We start from the raw sequence: 18,525 nt of genomic DNA on the forward strand, positions 1-18,525 counted from the left end.
CCACAGAGTTGAGTATTAGTTCATTTTGTTAGTATTACAATTGCATTGAGGGCCCTTCTGGGCCCCTGTTACTCTGGGCCCCTAAAATCCTTCCCCTTTACCCCCCCTTTTCGGCGCCCCATTGGCAGAGAAGATTTGGCAATCTTCTCTTGCATCCCACATACTCCCCACAAACTCGCATTTCACAAATGCATTTTCTTACAAATGTCCAACCTGATCTCACAGAAACAGCCATGACATCTCAAACAGGCTTTCCAGCAGTTTAACATGTAATACCAAGAGTAATATTACAACAAATAACTGCCAAAACACTAGTTTTCTTTTCTTTTCTTTCTTCTTCTTCTTCTTCTTCTTCTTCTTCTTCTTCTTCTTCTTCTTTTTTTTTTTTTTACCAAGTTATATATACGACATTATTATCATAAATTAGTTTCAAACTACTGACCTTTTTAACTAAACCATATGGTCATATTTCTTAACCCCTGTACTAAATTAATACCACTGAACGTATTAAATTGCCCTAGAAATTGTTTAAAACTTTATTGGACAAAATGTGTCTGTGTAATCTTATAAAACGAAATGAAAACGATCTTAGTGATAGACTTTCTCCCATAACACAACGTAGGCTACGTCAACGCACGCATTTTACGTAAAGATCCACGTATTTAGCAGCTTTTTCCTAAAGACTTGGTTTACTGTGGCTTTTCTCCAGGTCTGCAGGGTGTAACTTACAAGGCGCTTCTATGACCTTTTCCCTCAACGCCGCTATCCATTCATGCTTTTAGGCTGCAGGTTAAACCGGAAGTTAAACTCTCTAGCTTGATCCTTTTTTTTTATTTATTTATTTCCATCATCCGACTCTCCGGGATGCTGAGCGAGCGGGCGGGGCCGTTTTTCCTTGCAGTGCCCTGCTGTGGCGTGATGTAGCAGGACGAACAGAGAGGACACGGAGGGAAGGGAGCTACGGTTGTTGCTTCTAAGTAAACGTGTTCAAATCGTCATCAATCTGTAAGCACAATGGATTTAGGACCGAAAATTCAGTTTTAACCTCAACCGCATTGGAGCCGCCCGTACAAGCCCGACTGGTAGGGACATCTTCATTCTCCTCACTAAGGATACTGGCGTGTGGAGAAATATTTTCCTTTCGGAACCGGTGGAAATAGGTGTTGTGTCTCGTGGAAGTAAACACACCTCACCATGGCGTGGCCCTGTATCAGCAGGGCGTGCTGCATGGCCCGCTTCTGGAACCAGCTGGACAAAGCTGACATCGCCGTGCCTTTGGTCTTCACCAAGTACACGGACGTCTCTGAGATGCAGCATATCCAGCTGCAGCCGCCGCTCCACCCTCCCCAGGCCCGGGTCGCCATAGAAACGCAGCCGTCTCGCACAGGGACCCGCACCCCCATCGCGGTGCGCGGGCCGCGGAGGTGCGTCTCCGAGGAGCGCGTGTGCAGTTCAGTGATGCGCGAGGACTTTAAGCACTGGAAAGTGCGACCCGAACCGAGCTGTAAACCGAAGAACGAGTACCACGGACCGGAAACACCGTTTAATAGCGAGACTCAGTACCAGAAGGACTTCAAGCCCTGGCCCATTCCGAAAAGGTACGACCACCCCTGGATACCCAAACCACCACCGACCATCTCCGCCGGCAGCGACCGGCCACCGGACAGGTCCAGGCACGCGAAGCAGCACGCGGCGCTGGATGCGGAATGCGGTGTGGAGAAGAGCGCTATCGCCGACAAGGTGCAGGAGAAAGACCTCCTGCAGGGCCAAGAGAGGAAAAAGCGGCCCAAAAAGCAGGAGGGGGAGAAGAAGGTGGTCCTGAAGGTTGAAGGAGAGGGCAGAGGGAGGGCGGCAGTGGATGCACTGAACAGACAGATCAAAGAGGAGATCACAGCTGGCAGCTCGTACAAGTGAGTTCAGCCTTCACTGCCTGGATCTCATAGGCCTCAGGAGCCCATGAGGGGGTCAGAAGGGCCCAAACTGTTATTAAAAATAGCTCACCACTTATTAATACATTTACACCCATCAGTTGCTAAAACACTTCATCAGCAGCCAAAACAACTATAAAATTACTTTATCATGTAGCTAAAAACGTAATCGACACTGGAATGAAGTGTCAAAATCATATATTATTGCTCACATTCACATTTTTGCCCCATATTTTTGTTTTCTTAATTCAAATCAACTGTCCCTTTCCCTCCTGCATAATGTTCAAACTGCTCCTAATCAGTTGACAGCCCCTATTCCCTTAGTAAGGAGATCTTAACCTAGACTGACTAATACAACAGTTGTTTTACATAAAAGTTTTTCCATGCCATCTGAAAGCATTACATGTCTGTCGGTGTTGATTTTCACCACAGAATGTAATTAAATTAAATGGCAATGGTTGTAAAAAGCTGGGGATGTTTAGGTCCACAGGGCTAATCTCTGTTCTGTTATGTAATATTCCTGAGAATGATGGTGACTGCTCGACGGATGAACATCAAGTCACGCATGTCAGGGTTTCTGTACGCATGCCTGCTGCTTGTGGCTGTTCCTCCTATATATCCTGTTAATGTGTGAGACTGTGAGATTGTGTGATATATTTTTTGTGTTTTTTTTTTTTCATCATTCAGTTTCATTCTTTGACCTACGTTAAGAAAAATTTTATCATTTAATAATAATTTCTTTTTGTTTTTTTTGTTTATTTTGTATAAAGCAACGCTCAGCTGATAAATTTTGGCTCAGTTCTGCCTCAGAACTCAGGATTTGATGGTTAGAGGAAGCCAGGATGAGTGTGAGTCAGCTGGCAGAGGTGGTTGGTGCTGTGTGGGCTCAATGACTGAGTCCTGCAGCTGTTTGGTGCCTCTCGGGTTTGCCTGTGTTGTTGAGTAGTCAGCTGGGTGCAGCTCAAGGCTCTTCTCCCCCACATGGCATGGAATGACTGCATTGTGACAAACAGAAGCCCAGTCAGCTCTCTTGTCTTCTTCTAGCAGTGGAGCTTCAAAGCATGTCAGCTGTAGGTTAATGCTCCTCATAGTGTGCATGCCATAGCACACAAACACATTTTTATAGTCTTTTCATTGTTAAAATACAAAAAAAAATCACGACTGTTAGTGCAGTTGCAATAGTTGACCCGCGAAGCGCACAGTTGGTTAAATTTAATATCAGAATATTGAGGCATTTTGGACAACTTATGTAAAATGATAACACAGCTCCAGCTCTGGTGATTTTCTCCTAACTATAAATAAATAAGACTGCCTCAGCTGTAATATAGTATAATGATAAAAGACAGCAGACATGGTTACTGCTGATTAAAAACATCGTGCTGATGCCTAGTCATCTTCTCCACATCCACATATCAGCAGAGGTCCATATGGACTCCCTTCTGGACATCCCCCCTGCAGTTTTAAGAATTCAACATTGAGGATGCTCTGAAGGTGTGAAATTCCTGATGAAATCCTGTCTGTGTACTCTCTTCCTGCCCATCTTGGGCCAGATTTTCAGGAGTTTTGTCCCAAGAGCACCAGGGACTCAAAATGTCAAAAGTGAATTTAAATTTGAGGCGTATAACCTAGAATTGGGTTTTTTATAGTGGATACACACATCTGGCTGCTGTATGTGATCCCTGAAAGCAAGGCTGGAAGGCATCAACCCCCATAGGATGGAGATCCAGTCAGGTGGTGGAGTAGAGGTGGGATAAATTTGCTGGCACCAAGCTACTTACTTGTTTCTAGGACTAAGTTGTATTTCTGTAGAAGTGAAGTGTATTAATTCAAAATGGAAATCTTAGACACTGGATAATAATGTAAAAATATACAGTAGTTTGGTACTTTTAAGGCTTCTTTCTGAGTTGATTTGCTTTAACATGATGATACGATGCCATGAGACTGTTTATTGCAAGGCTTTGGTTGGATAAAGAAGGATGATGCGAGGGAATGAAGAGGTTGAAAGGTATCATCATAAGGTGTATAGAGATTCCCAGCTTCGCTGACCTGGTGATGAGAAGCTGTTCTGGCCGCTGATGAGCAGGAAGGAGGCATCATTGTTGTCACAAACAAACAGAGAGACCAGAGTGGACAGACGGGAAAAACAAAAGCAGCAAAAGACACAACAAGGGAGTTATGGTGTGGAGACCGTCACCTGGCATATTTCCCATTTATGTGACTACTGTGGCTGCGTGGGATGCACAAAACAATAGATATAGGAGCCAAAATACACGAGTCGCCCTGCAGTTTTTAAATAAGAAAAAATGGTCCACTGGAAACAGGTGGAGAAGCAAAGCTTAAGAAGTGGGAAGCAGACAGGATAATTTCACAAAAAAATTCATTTTATAAACATAAAACCAAGGTACTGCTAAGGTAGGTAACTTCAGAAACTAGCTCAAAACTAACAAAACCAAACCAAGGAAAAAACACAACAGATTGTCTGAAAAGATGATTCAACACTAAAAAACAGACGTACGGTTAAGTCGTCGGGCTCCATTTTAACCTTCGGTTTATAATCCAAAATTTAAACTGGTTGCTAGGCAACATATGCTGCTGCATTCAGCTTGTACTCAAAATGAATTCCTCCAACGTTTGAGTGACCTAAGGTAACCCCATCTGAACTTTATTTTCAGCGGACAGTCTGGAGGTCTGGTCCGAGGCAGTCGGGGCTCGGACGGCTTCTTTGGTTGTAGATGCTGTTGTGGCTTCTTCTTTCTTCACTTTAAGTTTATTCATCATTTGGTGTGGCGCTTTTTTTTCTGTGTGTAATGAACGTTGACAGCAAGCATTGCTCTGGCATTCCTTTTTAAAAAACTTTATTGAAACATCAGTAATGCAGCAGTCTACCTTTTGCCCACTGAGAGCTGTTGTTTTGGGATGTGTTGAGAACTAAATTATCATGTTTTGAACCAACTTTGTTTTTAGTGTGAACGAGTCAGTCGGTTCAAAATTAGGTTCAGGAACCGGCTCCTTTGGTCCCTGGCCAGTGTGAAAGTCCTAACAATGAATAAGGACCACTTAAAGGAATGGAACAAAATACAAATCATGAAACCAGAACCTGAACTCAAGAAATCCCCCTAAAAAACCAAAGAACAGACAAAGGAAATAACACAAAGCTAGAATCAGAAACAAGAACAGAACCAATACCCAGAGCTGAAAAGTTGCATTTTTTCTTTCATTCTGATGTTAAACACGAAGTTTTGCTTTTCTTTTCTGACAGTTTCAGGTTTTATGAAAAATGAGAATTTTAACGGATGGTTGACGGTTATTTGCATCCGAACCGGAAGCCGTGTCTTGGTGTGCATTTGCGGGTTAACACCTTTAATTGTGCTGTTTTTTCCCCCTCAGCTGTTTTTTGGTGAGGACTCTTGCAGTTTCTTTGAAAATTTATTTATATGCAGATACCTTCTTTATCACAAAGACACTCTTTCTGCAGAGCATCTGGGAAACTGCTAAAGGCATCTGTTCTGTTTAGCCAGCCACTGAATTGGTCCAGTTACAAGTCCCATCAAACCTAAATCTTACTTTGCCAACTCACTGCATTACGTTATTTATAAATTCATACTTGGTTTTAGTTTGTTATATGGAAATATAACAATAAAGACAATACAAAACATTAATAGTAAAAACGAGGTCTCGGTGCAGCTCTAGACCGGAGGTGTATTAGTTCAGCATCATCAGACAAAGTAAATGTATTTAAACTGAAGCATTTCTCATATTACTGTGTTTTCCAGATTAAAGTCATGAGACAGAATCTGGAAGAGATTTGCTGAAATATGTGTGAGTAATCAGGAGAAGAGCCACCAACTCATTGCATTATGTTTAAAATCCCAAATTTTGCATAAGAATAAGTAGTGAGGCTGTCTTGTGTTTGTTTTATGCATCCAGCTTTGCTGCAAGACAAAGACCATTCTTCTTCTTGACAGTGTTATTTTCTTCGTTATGAGACTTGTGCCACTTAAAGGGAAAAAAAAGGATCTCACAAATGAACCTAAATGTGACAGCAGGGCAGGTTCATTGGGTTCACAGAGACTGAGGCAACATGAATCTTTAATTCGTGTCACACACTGCATCCTATTTCAACATATATCTCAGAGCAGTGAAACCTTTGGAACTACATCGCTCACGATTTTCTTCTCATCCAGCCACATGAAGCCCTCACTCACACAGACAAAGATGCCTAATAAACTCCAAATGAATTTCTTTTCTGTGTCACGTTTACAGAACACAGCCAATGGATTCCTGCGGATTTAAAAATTGATCCTCTTAGAAAGTCTGTAAAGCCTTATGTTCCAGCTGACAGGCTGTGAAAGCAGAATCATCCATTCTGAAATCCAGAAGTCCCAAGACTTTTCTGTAAAACGGCTGATTCTTCTGCTTCCTGAAAGTAAAAGTGTGTTGTGGATGTTGCATCAGTTCAGAGCTTCCTTCTGAAGCTAGCAGTCTTATGTAACTTCTTTAATCTGTATCATATCTGAATACATTGATTTTACAAGATTTTTTATAACACAGTTAGATCTTCTGATGTAAACACTACCCATTGTCTTTATTTGAAGCCTGCCCCCTATGATCATCTTGCTGCGTCAGTAATTGTTGCTTTTAGATAAATAACCCTAAACTGGAATTGTTGCCACTGAGATGTAAATCTTGCATCATAGCCAACCCAGTCAGAGTAGTAGCATTATTTGGTGCTTTCACTGAGCATGAAAAGTCGTAGAGATTAAGAGCAGGACAAGTGGGGAGTGCTGGCCAGGAGCTGGGCGTAGCACAGGCTGACAAACCAGCAAACAGTGTCTGGAAATAAAGCTGTGGTCCTGTGTGGGGGGAAATCGATGCTCTGGATTACTGTTGGAGAGTCTGGCCAGTCATTTATCGCCGGCCAGCACTGGTGTAGAATTAGAGTGGGAATCAGTATCAGGGAAATTTGTCTTAGCAGTAAATCTCACAGCTTTACAGAGTTCATTGTAACAGAGCAACACATGTTCAGCCATGAGCATCCAGATCCTCAAATTCAAGACTCACTCAAGGATATATTCATTTTAAAGTGATGTGACAGAACTATACAGTATAGTTTTAACAGTACTTCTGGATGCATTGATGTCATGATGATGTGATGTCAACCCCAAGGGCTGCTGCCTTCTAATCAGGCAAAATCCATCAATCCTCTCCGTTTTCCCACAAGCTGCTTTTGTCAGTTTCAAAACTTCCCATCAGAGGTTTTGGTGGGTAAACAACTGCGATAAATGCAGAGTCAGTGGATGCAGCTGATGGGACTACATGGAAATAAACATTTTTTCACTGCACTCAAAATAAAGATTTTTCTTACCAACGGTAAAGGGGCTTATTTCACTGCACCACTTTAGAGGTATTGCCGCTATGGCAGCTTTGACCTTGCTTTTAATAGAGCAGAATTCACACATATGTTGGTAGTAATTGGTGACACACCATTTTCCGATTGAACATGCTAATGATTTTACCTTTTCCCTGTTTTATCTGCTCTATTCCAAAATATATATTTACCATTGTTTTGTGTGTCTTTGTATGACTATCTTATCAAAATATCACTGAGTAATTGTAAAGATGAATTATATTTATTTATTATCAGGTGCATGAACCTATGAGGCAAATGACTTTCCCTTTGAAAATTCTGCTGCAAACATCCCCGTCTTTATGTCAGAATTTACGCGTCTGTTTTTGTGGATTTCTCTCATGACTCTCCAACTGTGAGTGGTCCAGATTGTGCGATGTAAGTGCAGGGTTGCACAAAGCTCAGCAGTGCTATAACTTGGCGAGGCTCCACCTCGGTCGGTGCCAGCATTCAGTTGTAGTGGCGAGGCCTGTCAGCAGGGTCAGAACTCCAAAACAGCTTGGGTCACACAGTGTGGAATATGAGGCAGTAAGATGGTGCAGCCTGTCTGGTTCATAGAAATGAACTGCATTTAAATAGATGGTCATACTTAAATTAGGCAAATATACAATCTATTAATAATTTGAGGTAATTAAGAGTTGTAAAGAAATATCCTTGACCAATGCCACGAGACCTCATTAAATCCATCACCGCCAAAATGTAAAGAATATGACACCACAAGAAATTTGCAAAGAGGGCATTGACCTTCCTGCATGCTGCGCGAGCATGAAGCATGAAGGAGACTCCCAAACAAAAGGTCCTCTCGTCAGATGAATCTTTAAAAAATACTGAGGAAAATGCTGTCTCATCACCCTAAGTACAGCATCCCCACATCATTGAAGCATGGTGGTGGCAGCATCATGCTCTGGTCAGAACTGAGGAATAATAATAATAAATCGTTATTTGTAGAACACTTTTAAAAAACAAGGTTTGCAAAGTAAGATAATAAAATCAACAAAGAAAAGACACATGCATGAGTACATTTCAAAAATAAATAAAGTAAATAAAAAGGTTATTAAAAAGCCAGTCGATAAAAGTGTGTTTTAAGAAGTGACTTAAAAGATGAAACTGATGGTGCCAGCCTTATCTCCTCAGGCAGGTCGATCCAAAGTCGAGGGGCTCGGACCGAAAAAGCTCGGTCACCTCTGGTCTTGAGTTTCGACCCTGGAGAAAGTTGTGTCTTGTGCTAAAATACAGGGACACTCTTGAGGAAAACCTGTTTCAGTCTGTTTCTGAGGTTTTAGGCTGGGATGGGGGTTCACCTTTGAGCAGGACAGTGAATCCTAAGCATTTTGCCAAAGAAACGGTCAAGTGGTGTAAGGGGAAACATTTAAATGTGTCGGACTGGCTTAAAAATGGTTGCACTCCAGCAGAACCACCCCCAGCTTGATGGAGCAAAAATCCCAGTAGCTAGATGTGCCAAGAAAAGCCCTGAAAGACTTGCAGCTGGAATTGCTGCACAAGGTGGCTTTACAAAGTACTGCTGGGAGATTCGTATTAACACAATGTTTTTGCAAGCCACTGTTAAAAACTGCACCACCATTGTTTACGGTGTATGACGGGTATACTGCCGTACAGTGAGAGTATGCAAATGAATATACAATTTATGCTGTATTCGTAGACTGCTGTGTTTTCACTTGCACTGTAGCTTTTTGACACGTCAAACACTAAACCAAGAAATCTTTTTCAACAAGTACCAGGAACACACTGAACTCAGAGACACAGACTTTATTGTTACAGAGTCATATGTTCCTGAGTAGCAGTGATGCTACGGCGCAGGACGGTGTTTCACACTGCAAACCTTGTCTGCCTCCACAATCTGTCTTTTCTCACGAACACACACCCTGTAGTGTCATGTGGGCATGTTGGTCTTGGCTGTTGTTGTATAACCTTTCTTTGCATTAAGGCCTCTTGCATTGTAAGTGGACTTCAGCTTGTTATGTAATAGCTCTCTTTGTGATTTCCACCTCTCTGCACCATCACAGGAAGGGATTTCTGTGCTCAGCGGCCTTGGCCGTGTCACCAGGCTTTGCATAGCGTAGCTTGCTGGTCACTTTGTGGCAAAATGACATTTCTGTAGTTTTTGTTTAATACATGAACAGCTTAAATGTTAGAGCCTGACAGCTAATTTAACTTTATTTAATGAACAACACACTGACTTTAGCTTAAACATGTTAAGTGCTTGGTAAATGTCAAGCATCTTATTTTTGGTTAGGTGAAGTACTTGAGCAACTTTAATAACAAATTGATTGTAAAATAAAATTTTCTGTTTTTAATGTCAGTGTTGCTCAGTTTGTTGCTAAATTGTTATGAAAACCTTGGTTTAGTCTTTGAATGCTAATCGCCGAACTAGCACACTAGCATTGTTGTCATGAGGACATTAGCAGTTAGCGTAAAGTACCATCCTCATCCTTCCTGTCCTGGTTTGTTTGTCATATTATTCTTGCTCGGTTACTGTTAACAGTTTTGTTTTTTTAGTTTTAGTTTAGTTTTTAGTTTTTGTTTATCTGCTGTTGCAGCACCATTAGTCTCTTTTAGAATAAATCCTATTTCCTAAGTCTACATGACCCTCCCTCGTTGTCCTACATTGAGGTCCTACTCATCATCTCCTCTCTAACTCTGTCTTTTTTTCCTCTTTTTCAGTGCTCACATATATGGACAAATTCTCAAAACTGAAAAGCAGCCTGATAGGCAGTCTAATAAGAAGAAAACACGTCAACGTTGGTCACCATTAAAGCATTTCAGGACTGTTGCTCTGCTCTAATATAACTCTTATCTTGTAAACACACGTATGATGCTGCACATGTGCACTCGTGTGCTACTTCTTAGAGGCAAAACGGTGTTTTGTGTTAGAAGAGAGGCTTCATTCTTGTTAGGGAGCGTTTTAGATGAGAAATTCTCTGGATTTGTTAACCTCTGTTTTGATTTAAGAATCTTTTTGTTTTTTAAGGGTCTGAGACGTAGTGTTAATTTTATCAGACATTTTTAAATTTAGTCTCAGTTTTAGTCCAGTTTCAATCGTGCCTGTTAGTTTTTATCACATTTAGTCAACCTCATCCCGTTTTTATTTAGTCAAGTTTTAGTCGACTATAAGCCGAGCATTTTAGTCTTTATTTTAGTCCAAGAAAACATCATTTTATTTGTCTAGTTTTATTCAGGACAATCATTTTACCCTTTTACTGTTATTGTCATCAGATAATATTGAACATTGTTAGTAGTTAGTAGAACATTGTTAAATGTAGTTTAACATTGTTAAACTACATTTAACAATCAATTTAAAACTCATACGTAAAATATAACTATCCTATTTTTTCTCCTTTTATGCAGAAATAATTGCAGGCAGCCCAGCGCTGAAAAATGTGCGTTGACGAAAATATTTTCTAGTTTTCGCTAACGAAATTAACACTACTGAGACGTAGTTAAATCTGGTACGTTGCATTAAACTATGTGAAAAGTGTGAGTCCCAAAATTTTGTGTACCAAGGAGTCGGTATGATTAATAGATTTGGCCACAGATGGATGTTCTTTGAATATGAGCTGTTCAGGAAGTTTTTTGTTCTGGTAAAGCAGCACCACAGACTCAAAGTTGATTCATATCTGGATCTTATCACCAATAATAATAATAATAATAATAATAATAATAATAATATTAGATCACTGAATACAGATGGGTCATTGTGGCTCAGAGTATCGAACTACCTAATATTGTAGTTACAGGAGCATAGACTGTATATAAAAGAACTGCACAGGAGTCATTTCAGCTTGTTTTTAGTGGTTTGAAATCAATATAACAGTTTCAAGCTTACAGAAACGGTGATTTATACTATAATACAACAGTCCAATGTCAACTTTTAACCAATTCAACCAAACTTTGGAAACATTCAAAGCAAAATGGAAAATCTGCAATTGTTTAAATCTTTCTGGGTATGCTGGATATTTTCTGGATATCTTGTTTTACTGTTTTTAATTGTAAAGAAGATAAGTCTTATTTTTGTTAGCCAGAACAGTGTTTATGTGCAGCAGACCAGCCTGCTCGGCGGGACTGCCACACTGCTGACCTTCCTCTGAAGTGCTGTGTAATGACTGTACAATAACACCCATCAGTGAAGCAGAAGTCCTCCCACCCACAATACTTCAGACATTCTCTGCTCGTTAGTTGTAATGCACAACCCACTTGACTTTTGACTCCACGACTCGGTGGTAATAGAAGTAACACAGAACATGAAATCAGTATTTACATGACACCTCGACAGCTACTGATAAGCCTGAAGTAAGGTTTATTGATAGCTCTTGTTTTTTCCATATAGAACTGAGTTCAAGGCTTACAGAGACGTGAAGCCAGTAAAGATGATCCGCGCCAAGTCTCAGTACCTGCCGCCAGACGAGAAGACAAGCCTAGAGACCAGCTACAGCGCCACCTTCAAGGCACAAGCCCCGCTGCAGCCTGCTGACAACAAGGCCCAGGAGAGGAGGAGGATACGCAGCTTGTACAGCGAGCCTTACATGGACCCCAGCAAACAGGTGAGAGGGCATCTGTCTTACTTTTTAGTGTGATTTTAAGTCCGTCTGCTGGAGGTAATGTTGATTCACAAAGTTTTACAAATGACTAATCATAACTGAGGCCTTTCAGCTTAGGAATCTCTTTTCCGCTATCCACCATCCTTAGGTTGACAGGTATAGTGTCCCACGCTCTAAACCCAAAAGGTCTGGAGCCACAGCAGCAGGCCAGGGCAAGCCCGTGAAGAAAGCCAAAGACAAGCAGAGCTCCGCGCTGAGGGGCTCAAAGAAGAAAACCTCGGAAAACCAGCCCGAGAACCAGCCGGCGGTGGGGGACAAGGAGAAAAGTAAAGAGATCAACAACAAACTGGCTGAGGCAAAAGAGTAAAAATCATTTAGCACTACTTCTTCTTTTCTTTCTTTTTGGGGAAACAAACACAGAGGCTGCAAAATTAATCCCCAGGTTTTCGTCTTTGTTCTCATCTGTCTCTTCTTCTTCCCCTTAAGTCTCTCTCGCTTTGATTCATTCTTCTCTGTCCTCTGTCACTACCTCTTGGTTACATTTGTTCAATAATATTAAAATAATCTGTCAGGGTTTGAACATGACATGTCATCGCTCTTCCCGTCTCACTCTGTACTAGATCGCTATAGTAACGAGTGGGTGGAAGCATCTTCTTTCCTGTCCCCGCCATTTGATGCCACCCACCACTACCCCCACTCTGCTCGCCTCCATCTTCAGGTTGCCATGGCTACTGGCTGCCTGGCCAACCAATGGATGACTCTTGTTGCATGAGCCCAGTTACAAGCAACTCTGAAGGGTTGGCTTCGATCAGCTGAGCAGATTGCTTTGTTGAGTTTATCAAGGATTTCTTTCTTTCTTTCCTTTTTTGTTTTTTTGTTTTTTTTGTTTGTTTTTTGAGAAAAAATGATCAAATTGGCTCATTGGATAATATTTCTGCTCAAAAATGAATGAAAATCTAAAAATCTTTGATAAATGTTTTGCTTAGTTATTCGTGGTCCATTGCTTGTTCTGTACCTGCTCTGTTATCTTTGCTGCAGTTTTCTCGTCTGTCTTTGGCAACATCACCATCACATTATTGGTAAATGTGATTTTGTAATCAGTCCCTTTGAATTCTGTTGCAGATTACGCATGATTTTCTTTAATTCTTTGGAAGGAAAAAGCAAAGCTCGTTCATACCGTGGTAGTTTGTAACGCCCAGTTTGTTGCCAACAAACCATCTTGGTCACTTTAACCTGATGAGCAGCAGTCGTTTGCATAGTCGAGGAAGCTCTCGATGAATAAGTAACCTTTAACATTAAAGTTATGATATTTCTCATAATCAGGGCAGGATGAGCTCAGAGGAGCTTAAAAATGTTGTTTTAAGTGGCAGGTTTGTATCCCGTCTGCAGAGTACACAGCTGTCAGACTTTCTAGCCATAATTCAGTGTAATCATCTTCAGCCGTCTTCACTAACAAGACTGATCCTTCTCTGAGGAAGCATTGATGCGTTAGCATTAGTATGCACTCAGATACACACCTCCCTTTGGCTTTTCTTTGTTATGTAGTCTGCCGAGGGCGACCGTAGCCAATGTGATTAGACTACCATGGGGAGATAGCTCATATTGCAGCTTAATAGCACTTTTCATATCACCTTGGAAGAGGGGGGCCAGATGGATGAAACACTGATTTGTGTTCCAGGTAAATCACAAACAGCTCCCTCCCATGTGTCAGATTACCTTTATCTTCCGCTAATATCATTTTTATTCTGATGCAAACCCGTCGTGGTGCAGTGATGTGATGTCTGTGTGGCTTAGATTCTTCTGCTCATTACTCTGTTTCTGGATCCATGTTTGATATGTTTTGTTAGAATTTTAAGGTCAAGCAGGATGTTGATGCTGAAATGTTGGTTCTCTACTGGAATTGTGGTTTTTCTTCTGATGATTAAAATTCTTGATGGTACAAATGTTCTCAGAGAGAAAATAGAACAGGAAGTAAGTTGTGATGTAACTCTTGGTCCATTAACATGACTGTCGCTACAATCTCCCTTTGTTTCTGTCTTATGTTTGCTTATACAGGCTAACAGGATTACATGTCGGCTGGGTCCCACTCTTCACTTAGTTGAAAGCATCCACATAGGATGGATTTACTGCCTGGCCAAAAAGAAAAGAAAGAAAAAAGCCACCCCTTGGATTTAACTAAGCTAAAAGGTGAAAACCTCTGTTTCTCTGATGTAGAAGGTCAAACTATCACTCTGCATCAGGTGAACAAAATGACCAAAAGCAAAACACAGCAAAGCTGCACTTTGTGACAGGAATCTATAGAACTTGGTTATGAGGTCATGAGTAATGTGCAGACTTTAAAATGACAGTTCCTGTTAATCGTTGTGGGATTCAAATGTAAACTTGGATTCTTACTGCAAAGAAGCTTTTATGTGCCCGTGAACTACTAAAAACGAAGATGTGTAATATATTCACTGCTTTTCCCGTTTCGAAGGAAGCTTTTCTGCTGCTGCAGATTTGCTTCTTAGGTTCAGTTCCACAAGTTAATCCACAATAATTAGGTCTGTTTTGATTTGTTAAGGTAGGATTCACACGTACACATTTCAGGTATCCGTTATTTATTTCTCCTTCACTGTAAATGCAGCAGTGTCTCATGTTGCTGCATCATGCTGGGTCCGTTGCTTTGTCTTGCTAGCAAAGCTTTTTCAAGCAGCAGCGGCACCAACCTATCAAATCGTCTGAACAATCATGTCCAAACTCGTCTCTGCAATTCCAAACATCAGGCCCGCCCATTATCAAGCGTTAAAGCATCGAGTCTGTGTGAAATCTGCTCTTTTCTTTCATGTTGCTTGTTTTTTTATCAGGGATGATTGAAAATGACTAAGTTAGTACCTTAAGTTAGTACCTTAACCTAAGTTAGAGATTGCTAAATAGGGGGTGAAAAATGTTTGATACTTTATTAAAAGCTAGAAAAATATCTGGATATCAGTTTAACCAAAGAAAATCAGAAGCAGAACTCAGTAATGTTTAATCATGTCCATGTGCAGAATATAAGAAAGCTTGAGGTTTGGGGACTAAAGAGTTGTACTTATCAGTGAGGACAGTCACAAAAACTTGCTAAAAGACTGGTGTAAAGACCTGTATGGTAAAAGGTAATGTGGTCTGATAAGTCCAGATTTAGGTCCCAGAGAGGTGTCTCCTATCATGCCTAGTTCCTACTGTCCAAACCTGTGAGCACCGCAGAGTTATGGTCAGGGGTTGCATCAGTTGATCAGGTCTAGATTCAGCAAGATTATGTGACCAAAAGAACAAATATACTGAATGGAAAAGACTTCACACTGCAGTTAGACTCTGCCATCATCAGTACGAGACCTCAGTGAGATATTAATGCAGCTCTTAGTGGAAATAAATATAGTGACACTGCATAAGCTTATCGTGATGATGAAAAAATGAATGTGTGCTGGAATCATAGCTGAAGGTGGTGTTAAATTCCTGGAGTGTGGGGCTTTTTTTTTTTTTTTTTTTTTTTTGGCCACATGGAGAGAAATATCTTATTTCAGGTTAGAAATGCACTGTACAGTCTTATCACAGGTCAACCTGTCATGCTGCATCAAACACACACACACACCTAACTGTTTCCTCTGCTACTCAGCATCTTCCCCTCCATTCAGAATGAACAGCTGTTTTGTTTCTGCTTGGCATCTGTGAAAGCAGCAACCATCACCACCACCATAACAACCCAAGCTGACCCCATCAGGGATGAGGGCCTGACTCATTAGCATTTTGCAGCCTTTGATTGGTTGGGTGGGCGGGGTGGCAGGGAGGGCACTTGGTTATGTAATACAATGGGCACGGGAGGGCTTGTAGGGGGCAGTAAATGTAAACAGTGCGTAGCACACACACACCTGGTGCTATATTTGTGTTATTATTAGGCACATAAGGATAGAAAGTGTAGTAAAGAAAGCTCTGTCTTGGATGAGAAGAAAAAAAAATTGTGACGTGCTTGTGTTCTATCTGCTTGCTCATATTTAATGAAACATTACAAATAAATTTAAAAAAGTAGAAAAAGCAGTGTCTTCTTTGCTTCTTTTTTGTTAAAGAGGAATGGCTGAGAGTTAGCGGTTGCAGGTATCTGTCAGCGTTTCTCCTGTCCCAGTCTTCGTCTTTGTGACAGACAACATTTATTAATTCTATCCAAATGGAAGAGAATTTTGCTCTTGCAGCCTCTTTCTATGCTTATCTAAGATCACACCGCATTCTGGCATGAGCCATGACATCCTTTCCGGGCCCTGCATGTTTGCTCTCACGTGAGAACTGAAGAATATATTATTTTTGTGCATCGTGTCTAAATATATTCCAAGACCTCATCTGATTTATAGAGCAACATGCAGGGGAAAGGATGTCAGGAAACTTATTCCAGAATCAATATGTCATGTGCTTCTTTGGCTTTTATTAGCTTAAAAGCATTAAAAAGGCAACCTAAAACACATATGTATGATGCTACACTTGCTGAGGTCACCTTGTTATATGTGTTAGAATATGTGTAGAGGATTTCACATTTGGATGATGCTGTGTCCAGTCTGTCCTGTGCTAATGAGTGACATTCTGATTCATTTGAAGGGTTGTGCTTAAACAGTACCACTACATACAACTCTGCCAGCCAATCCGAGATATTGGCTGGGTGCAGACTCTAAAGCAACACCTGTGGGGCTGTGCACTCCCCAATCCCAGGTAATCACAAGAGCAAGACAGCCACATAGAGCCAGTAATGCCTCTCATTCTCATTCATACATGCTCATTGAGTTGTGATGTACTTTTTTTTCTATTACAGTGGCACTGTTTTGTTTTTCTGGTGAACCACCACATTATCTTTGGCCGACTGCCCCTATGTATTTCTCTTCCATATGGACGCTAGAATGGGAGGGAGGGGGTGAGAGAGGGGAGGGGCTGTCTGCCTGCCTGCTGTCACATCTTTACATTTTAAGGTTCCTTAAGGTGGCTTCTCTTAAGGAGGCCTGGGGTTTAGTCCAGTCATCTCCAACCATTCCTGAGCCAGCTGCTGGAATGCACCCACTCTCCATTGGTTTCAGCAAGTTGCATGACTGAACTGTCCCACTCTAAAGAGTAAACCCACTCATTGCAAGAGATGGATCTCAGGAAACTACAGCACTTTGCATCTTACAAGTTTCATATTATGTGAACACTGTAATTTTTTTTCTTTTTTTCATCCAGTCTGTTTTGAAAGCATGCCGGCACTGTTTTCTGTTGGACCTGCAATCTGAGTTTATGTTCTGAGAAATGAATCCAGGCTTTGCACTCTGAGTGTAAGCATGGATGTAAGATGAAGGGTGAGTATGAATGGAATGAGGGAAGCGCTGCTGCCTTGGAAAGACACATGTCAAAGGAAATTGTAAGTGCATGCTAATGATCTAACTGTACCTTTAATTAATTTATAGTCATTTAGATTTTTTCCATTTTACTGCATCCTGTAGCTGTACCTTCAAAGAACACCCCGAGACCCTCATTGCACTGCTGACTTTTTGTCGTTTGTTACAGCACCGTGACTGAGTAAGTGAAAGTTTAGATGGAAACCAGTGGAATGTATTGATCTAAATTCAAAATGCATCATTAGAAATATTCACACAGCACAACCAATTTAAAGATGGGTCTTCATCGTCACATTTAGCATAAATGGTTTCTTGTTTCTATAAGCTGTTTTCTCAGCCAGCTGCTGTATTTATGTCTCTCACTGAGCTTTCTCTTGAAATGAGCGGTCACGGGGTGCTCAGCTCAATCCACAAACTTGTGTTTCGCCTGAGAGAAATGCCTCATCATGTGTCTCTTTCTGTCTCCTCTGGTATCTTAACCATGTGCTGCCTCCTAGAGATGCTAAGGACGAGGTTCTCCGACCCAGTCATCATCATTCCCAGGGTGCTTCTGGAGGAGGACCACAACCACCTCTGGAGAGAGCCGAGCCTCGGAGGAGCGGCAGCATCGTACGTTTTGCCCTAGATGTGAACCAGACTGAGTAGTCCTACCTGTATGGATTCATCTTTATGCTGAGACTGCTGCTCTATTCTGTAAATATCTAGTGTTTAAGTTGAGAAAAAAAGAGGAGGATCCCAAGAAAGAAAAGTTCTACTGTCCAAGAGGAAGTGCACACATTTGAAGCATGCATGTTTGAAACAGCCTCTGGCTCAAAGGCCCAAGTTGTTTGACCCATGGCATTACCACAAAGGTGCTACATCATTTTCTGGTTTCATGCTGTTTATTTTAGGAGAATATGTCAGTATTAATAGTACAAATACCACACCATGAAGTGCTTAATAACAAAGAAATGTACTAGACATTGATCACTTTTAGTCTAAATAAATAAGGATAATTGCAGATTGCAGCTCTGTATCGTAATCTTTGTCATTTTTGGACAATGTCTGAGAAAACGTGGAGCAAAACCTCATGATTCTATATTTAGTTCAAATGAAACTTAAGTCGGTCAGTCCGAATGCACGACAAAAGCAAGATTTTAATTTATTATAAGGTAATTGTTTAGGGTTTATGGAAAATTTCTCATGCCTGCATAATTCCTGACATATTTTAACACTTAATAATACAGGCTGTTATTTACATCTCTAGTAATAAAACTCCAATTCCAAAG

The 18,525-nt window shown here is 41.0% G+C and overlaps 1 protein-coding gene across 9 annotated transcripts; it reads left to right on the top strand.

Moving 5' to 3' along the window:
* Window positions 1-733: 733 nt before the first annotated feature.
* Window positions 734-18,257, top strand: map6a (microtubule-associated protein 6a). 9 transcript variants are annotated; one of them, XR_006013015.1, is made up of 5 exons: window positions 734-1,910; window positions 11,681-11,894; window positions 12,040-12,217; window positions 12,512-14,767; window positions 15,114-16,579. XR_006013015.1 is itself a non-coding variant. In XM_042009120.1 (5 exons), exons 1-5 carry the CDS (start codon window positions 1,195-1,197, stop codon window positions 17,900-17,902), a joined length of 1,404 nt encoding a protein of 467 aa, XP_041865054.1. In that variant the 5' UTR covers window positions 734-1,194; the 3' UTR covers window positions 17,903-18,257. The 9 variants fall into 9 exon arrangements, 8 of the variants coding, with proteins under 8 accessions (XP_041865054.1, XP_041865056.1, XP_041865059.1 ...); XM_042009120.1 differs by lacking the exon at window positions 12,512-14,767 and adding an exon at window positions 17,755-18,257 and having other exon boundaries at window positions 12,040-12,254; window positions 16,491-16,601; XM_042009122.1 differs by lacking the exon at window positions 12,512-14,767 and adding an exon at window positions 16,702-17,974 and having other exon boundaries at window positions 12,040-12,254; window positions 16,491-16,601.
* Window positions 18,258-18,525: the final 268 nt, after the last annotated feature.

This window comes from Melanotaenia boesemani, chromosome 15 (genome assembly GCF_017639745.1).
Source record: "Melanotaenia boesemani isolate fMelBoe1 chromosome 15, fMelBoe1.pri, whole genome shotgun sequence".
In the NCBI taxonomy this organism is placed as follows: Eukaryota; Metazoa; Chordata; class Actinopteri; order Atheriniformes; family Melanotaeniidae; genus Melanotaenia; species Melanotaenia boesemani.

Bases quoted from the DNA above. Each gene is read 5' to 3' on its own strand.
- map6a (XM_042009120.1), top strand. From the start codon at position 1,195: ATGGCGTGGCCCTGTATCAGCAGGGCGTGCTGCATGGCCCGCTTCTGG. The intron at 1,911-11,680 runs GTGAGTTCAGCC...TTTTCCATATAG, and splicing joins ACAGCTGGCAGCTCGTACAA to AACTGAGTTCAAGGCTTACA. The intron at 16,602-17,754 runs GTAATCACAAGA...GCTGCCTCCTAG, and splicing joins TGTGCACTCCCCAATCCCAG to AGATGCTAAGGACGAGGTTC.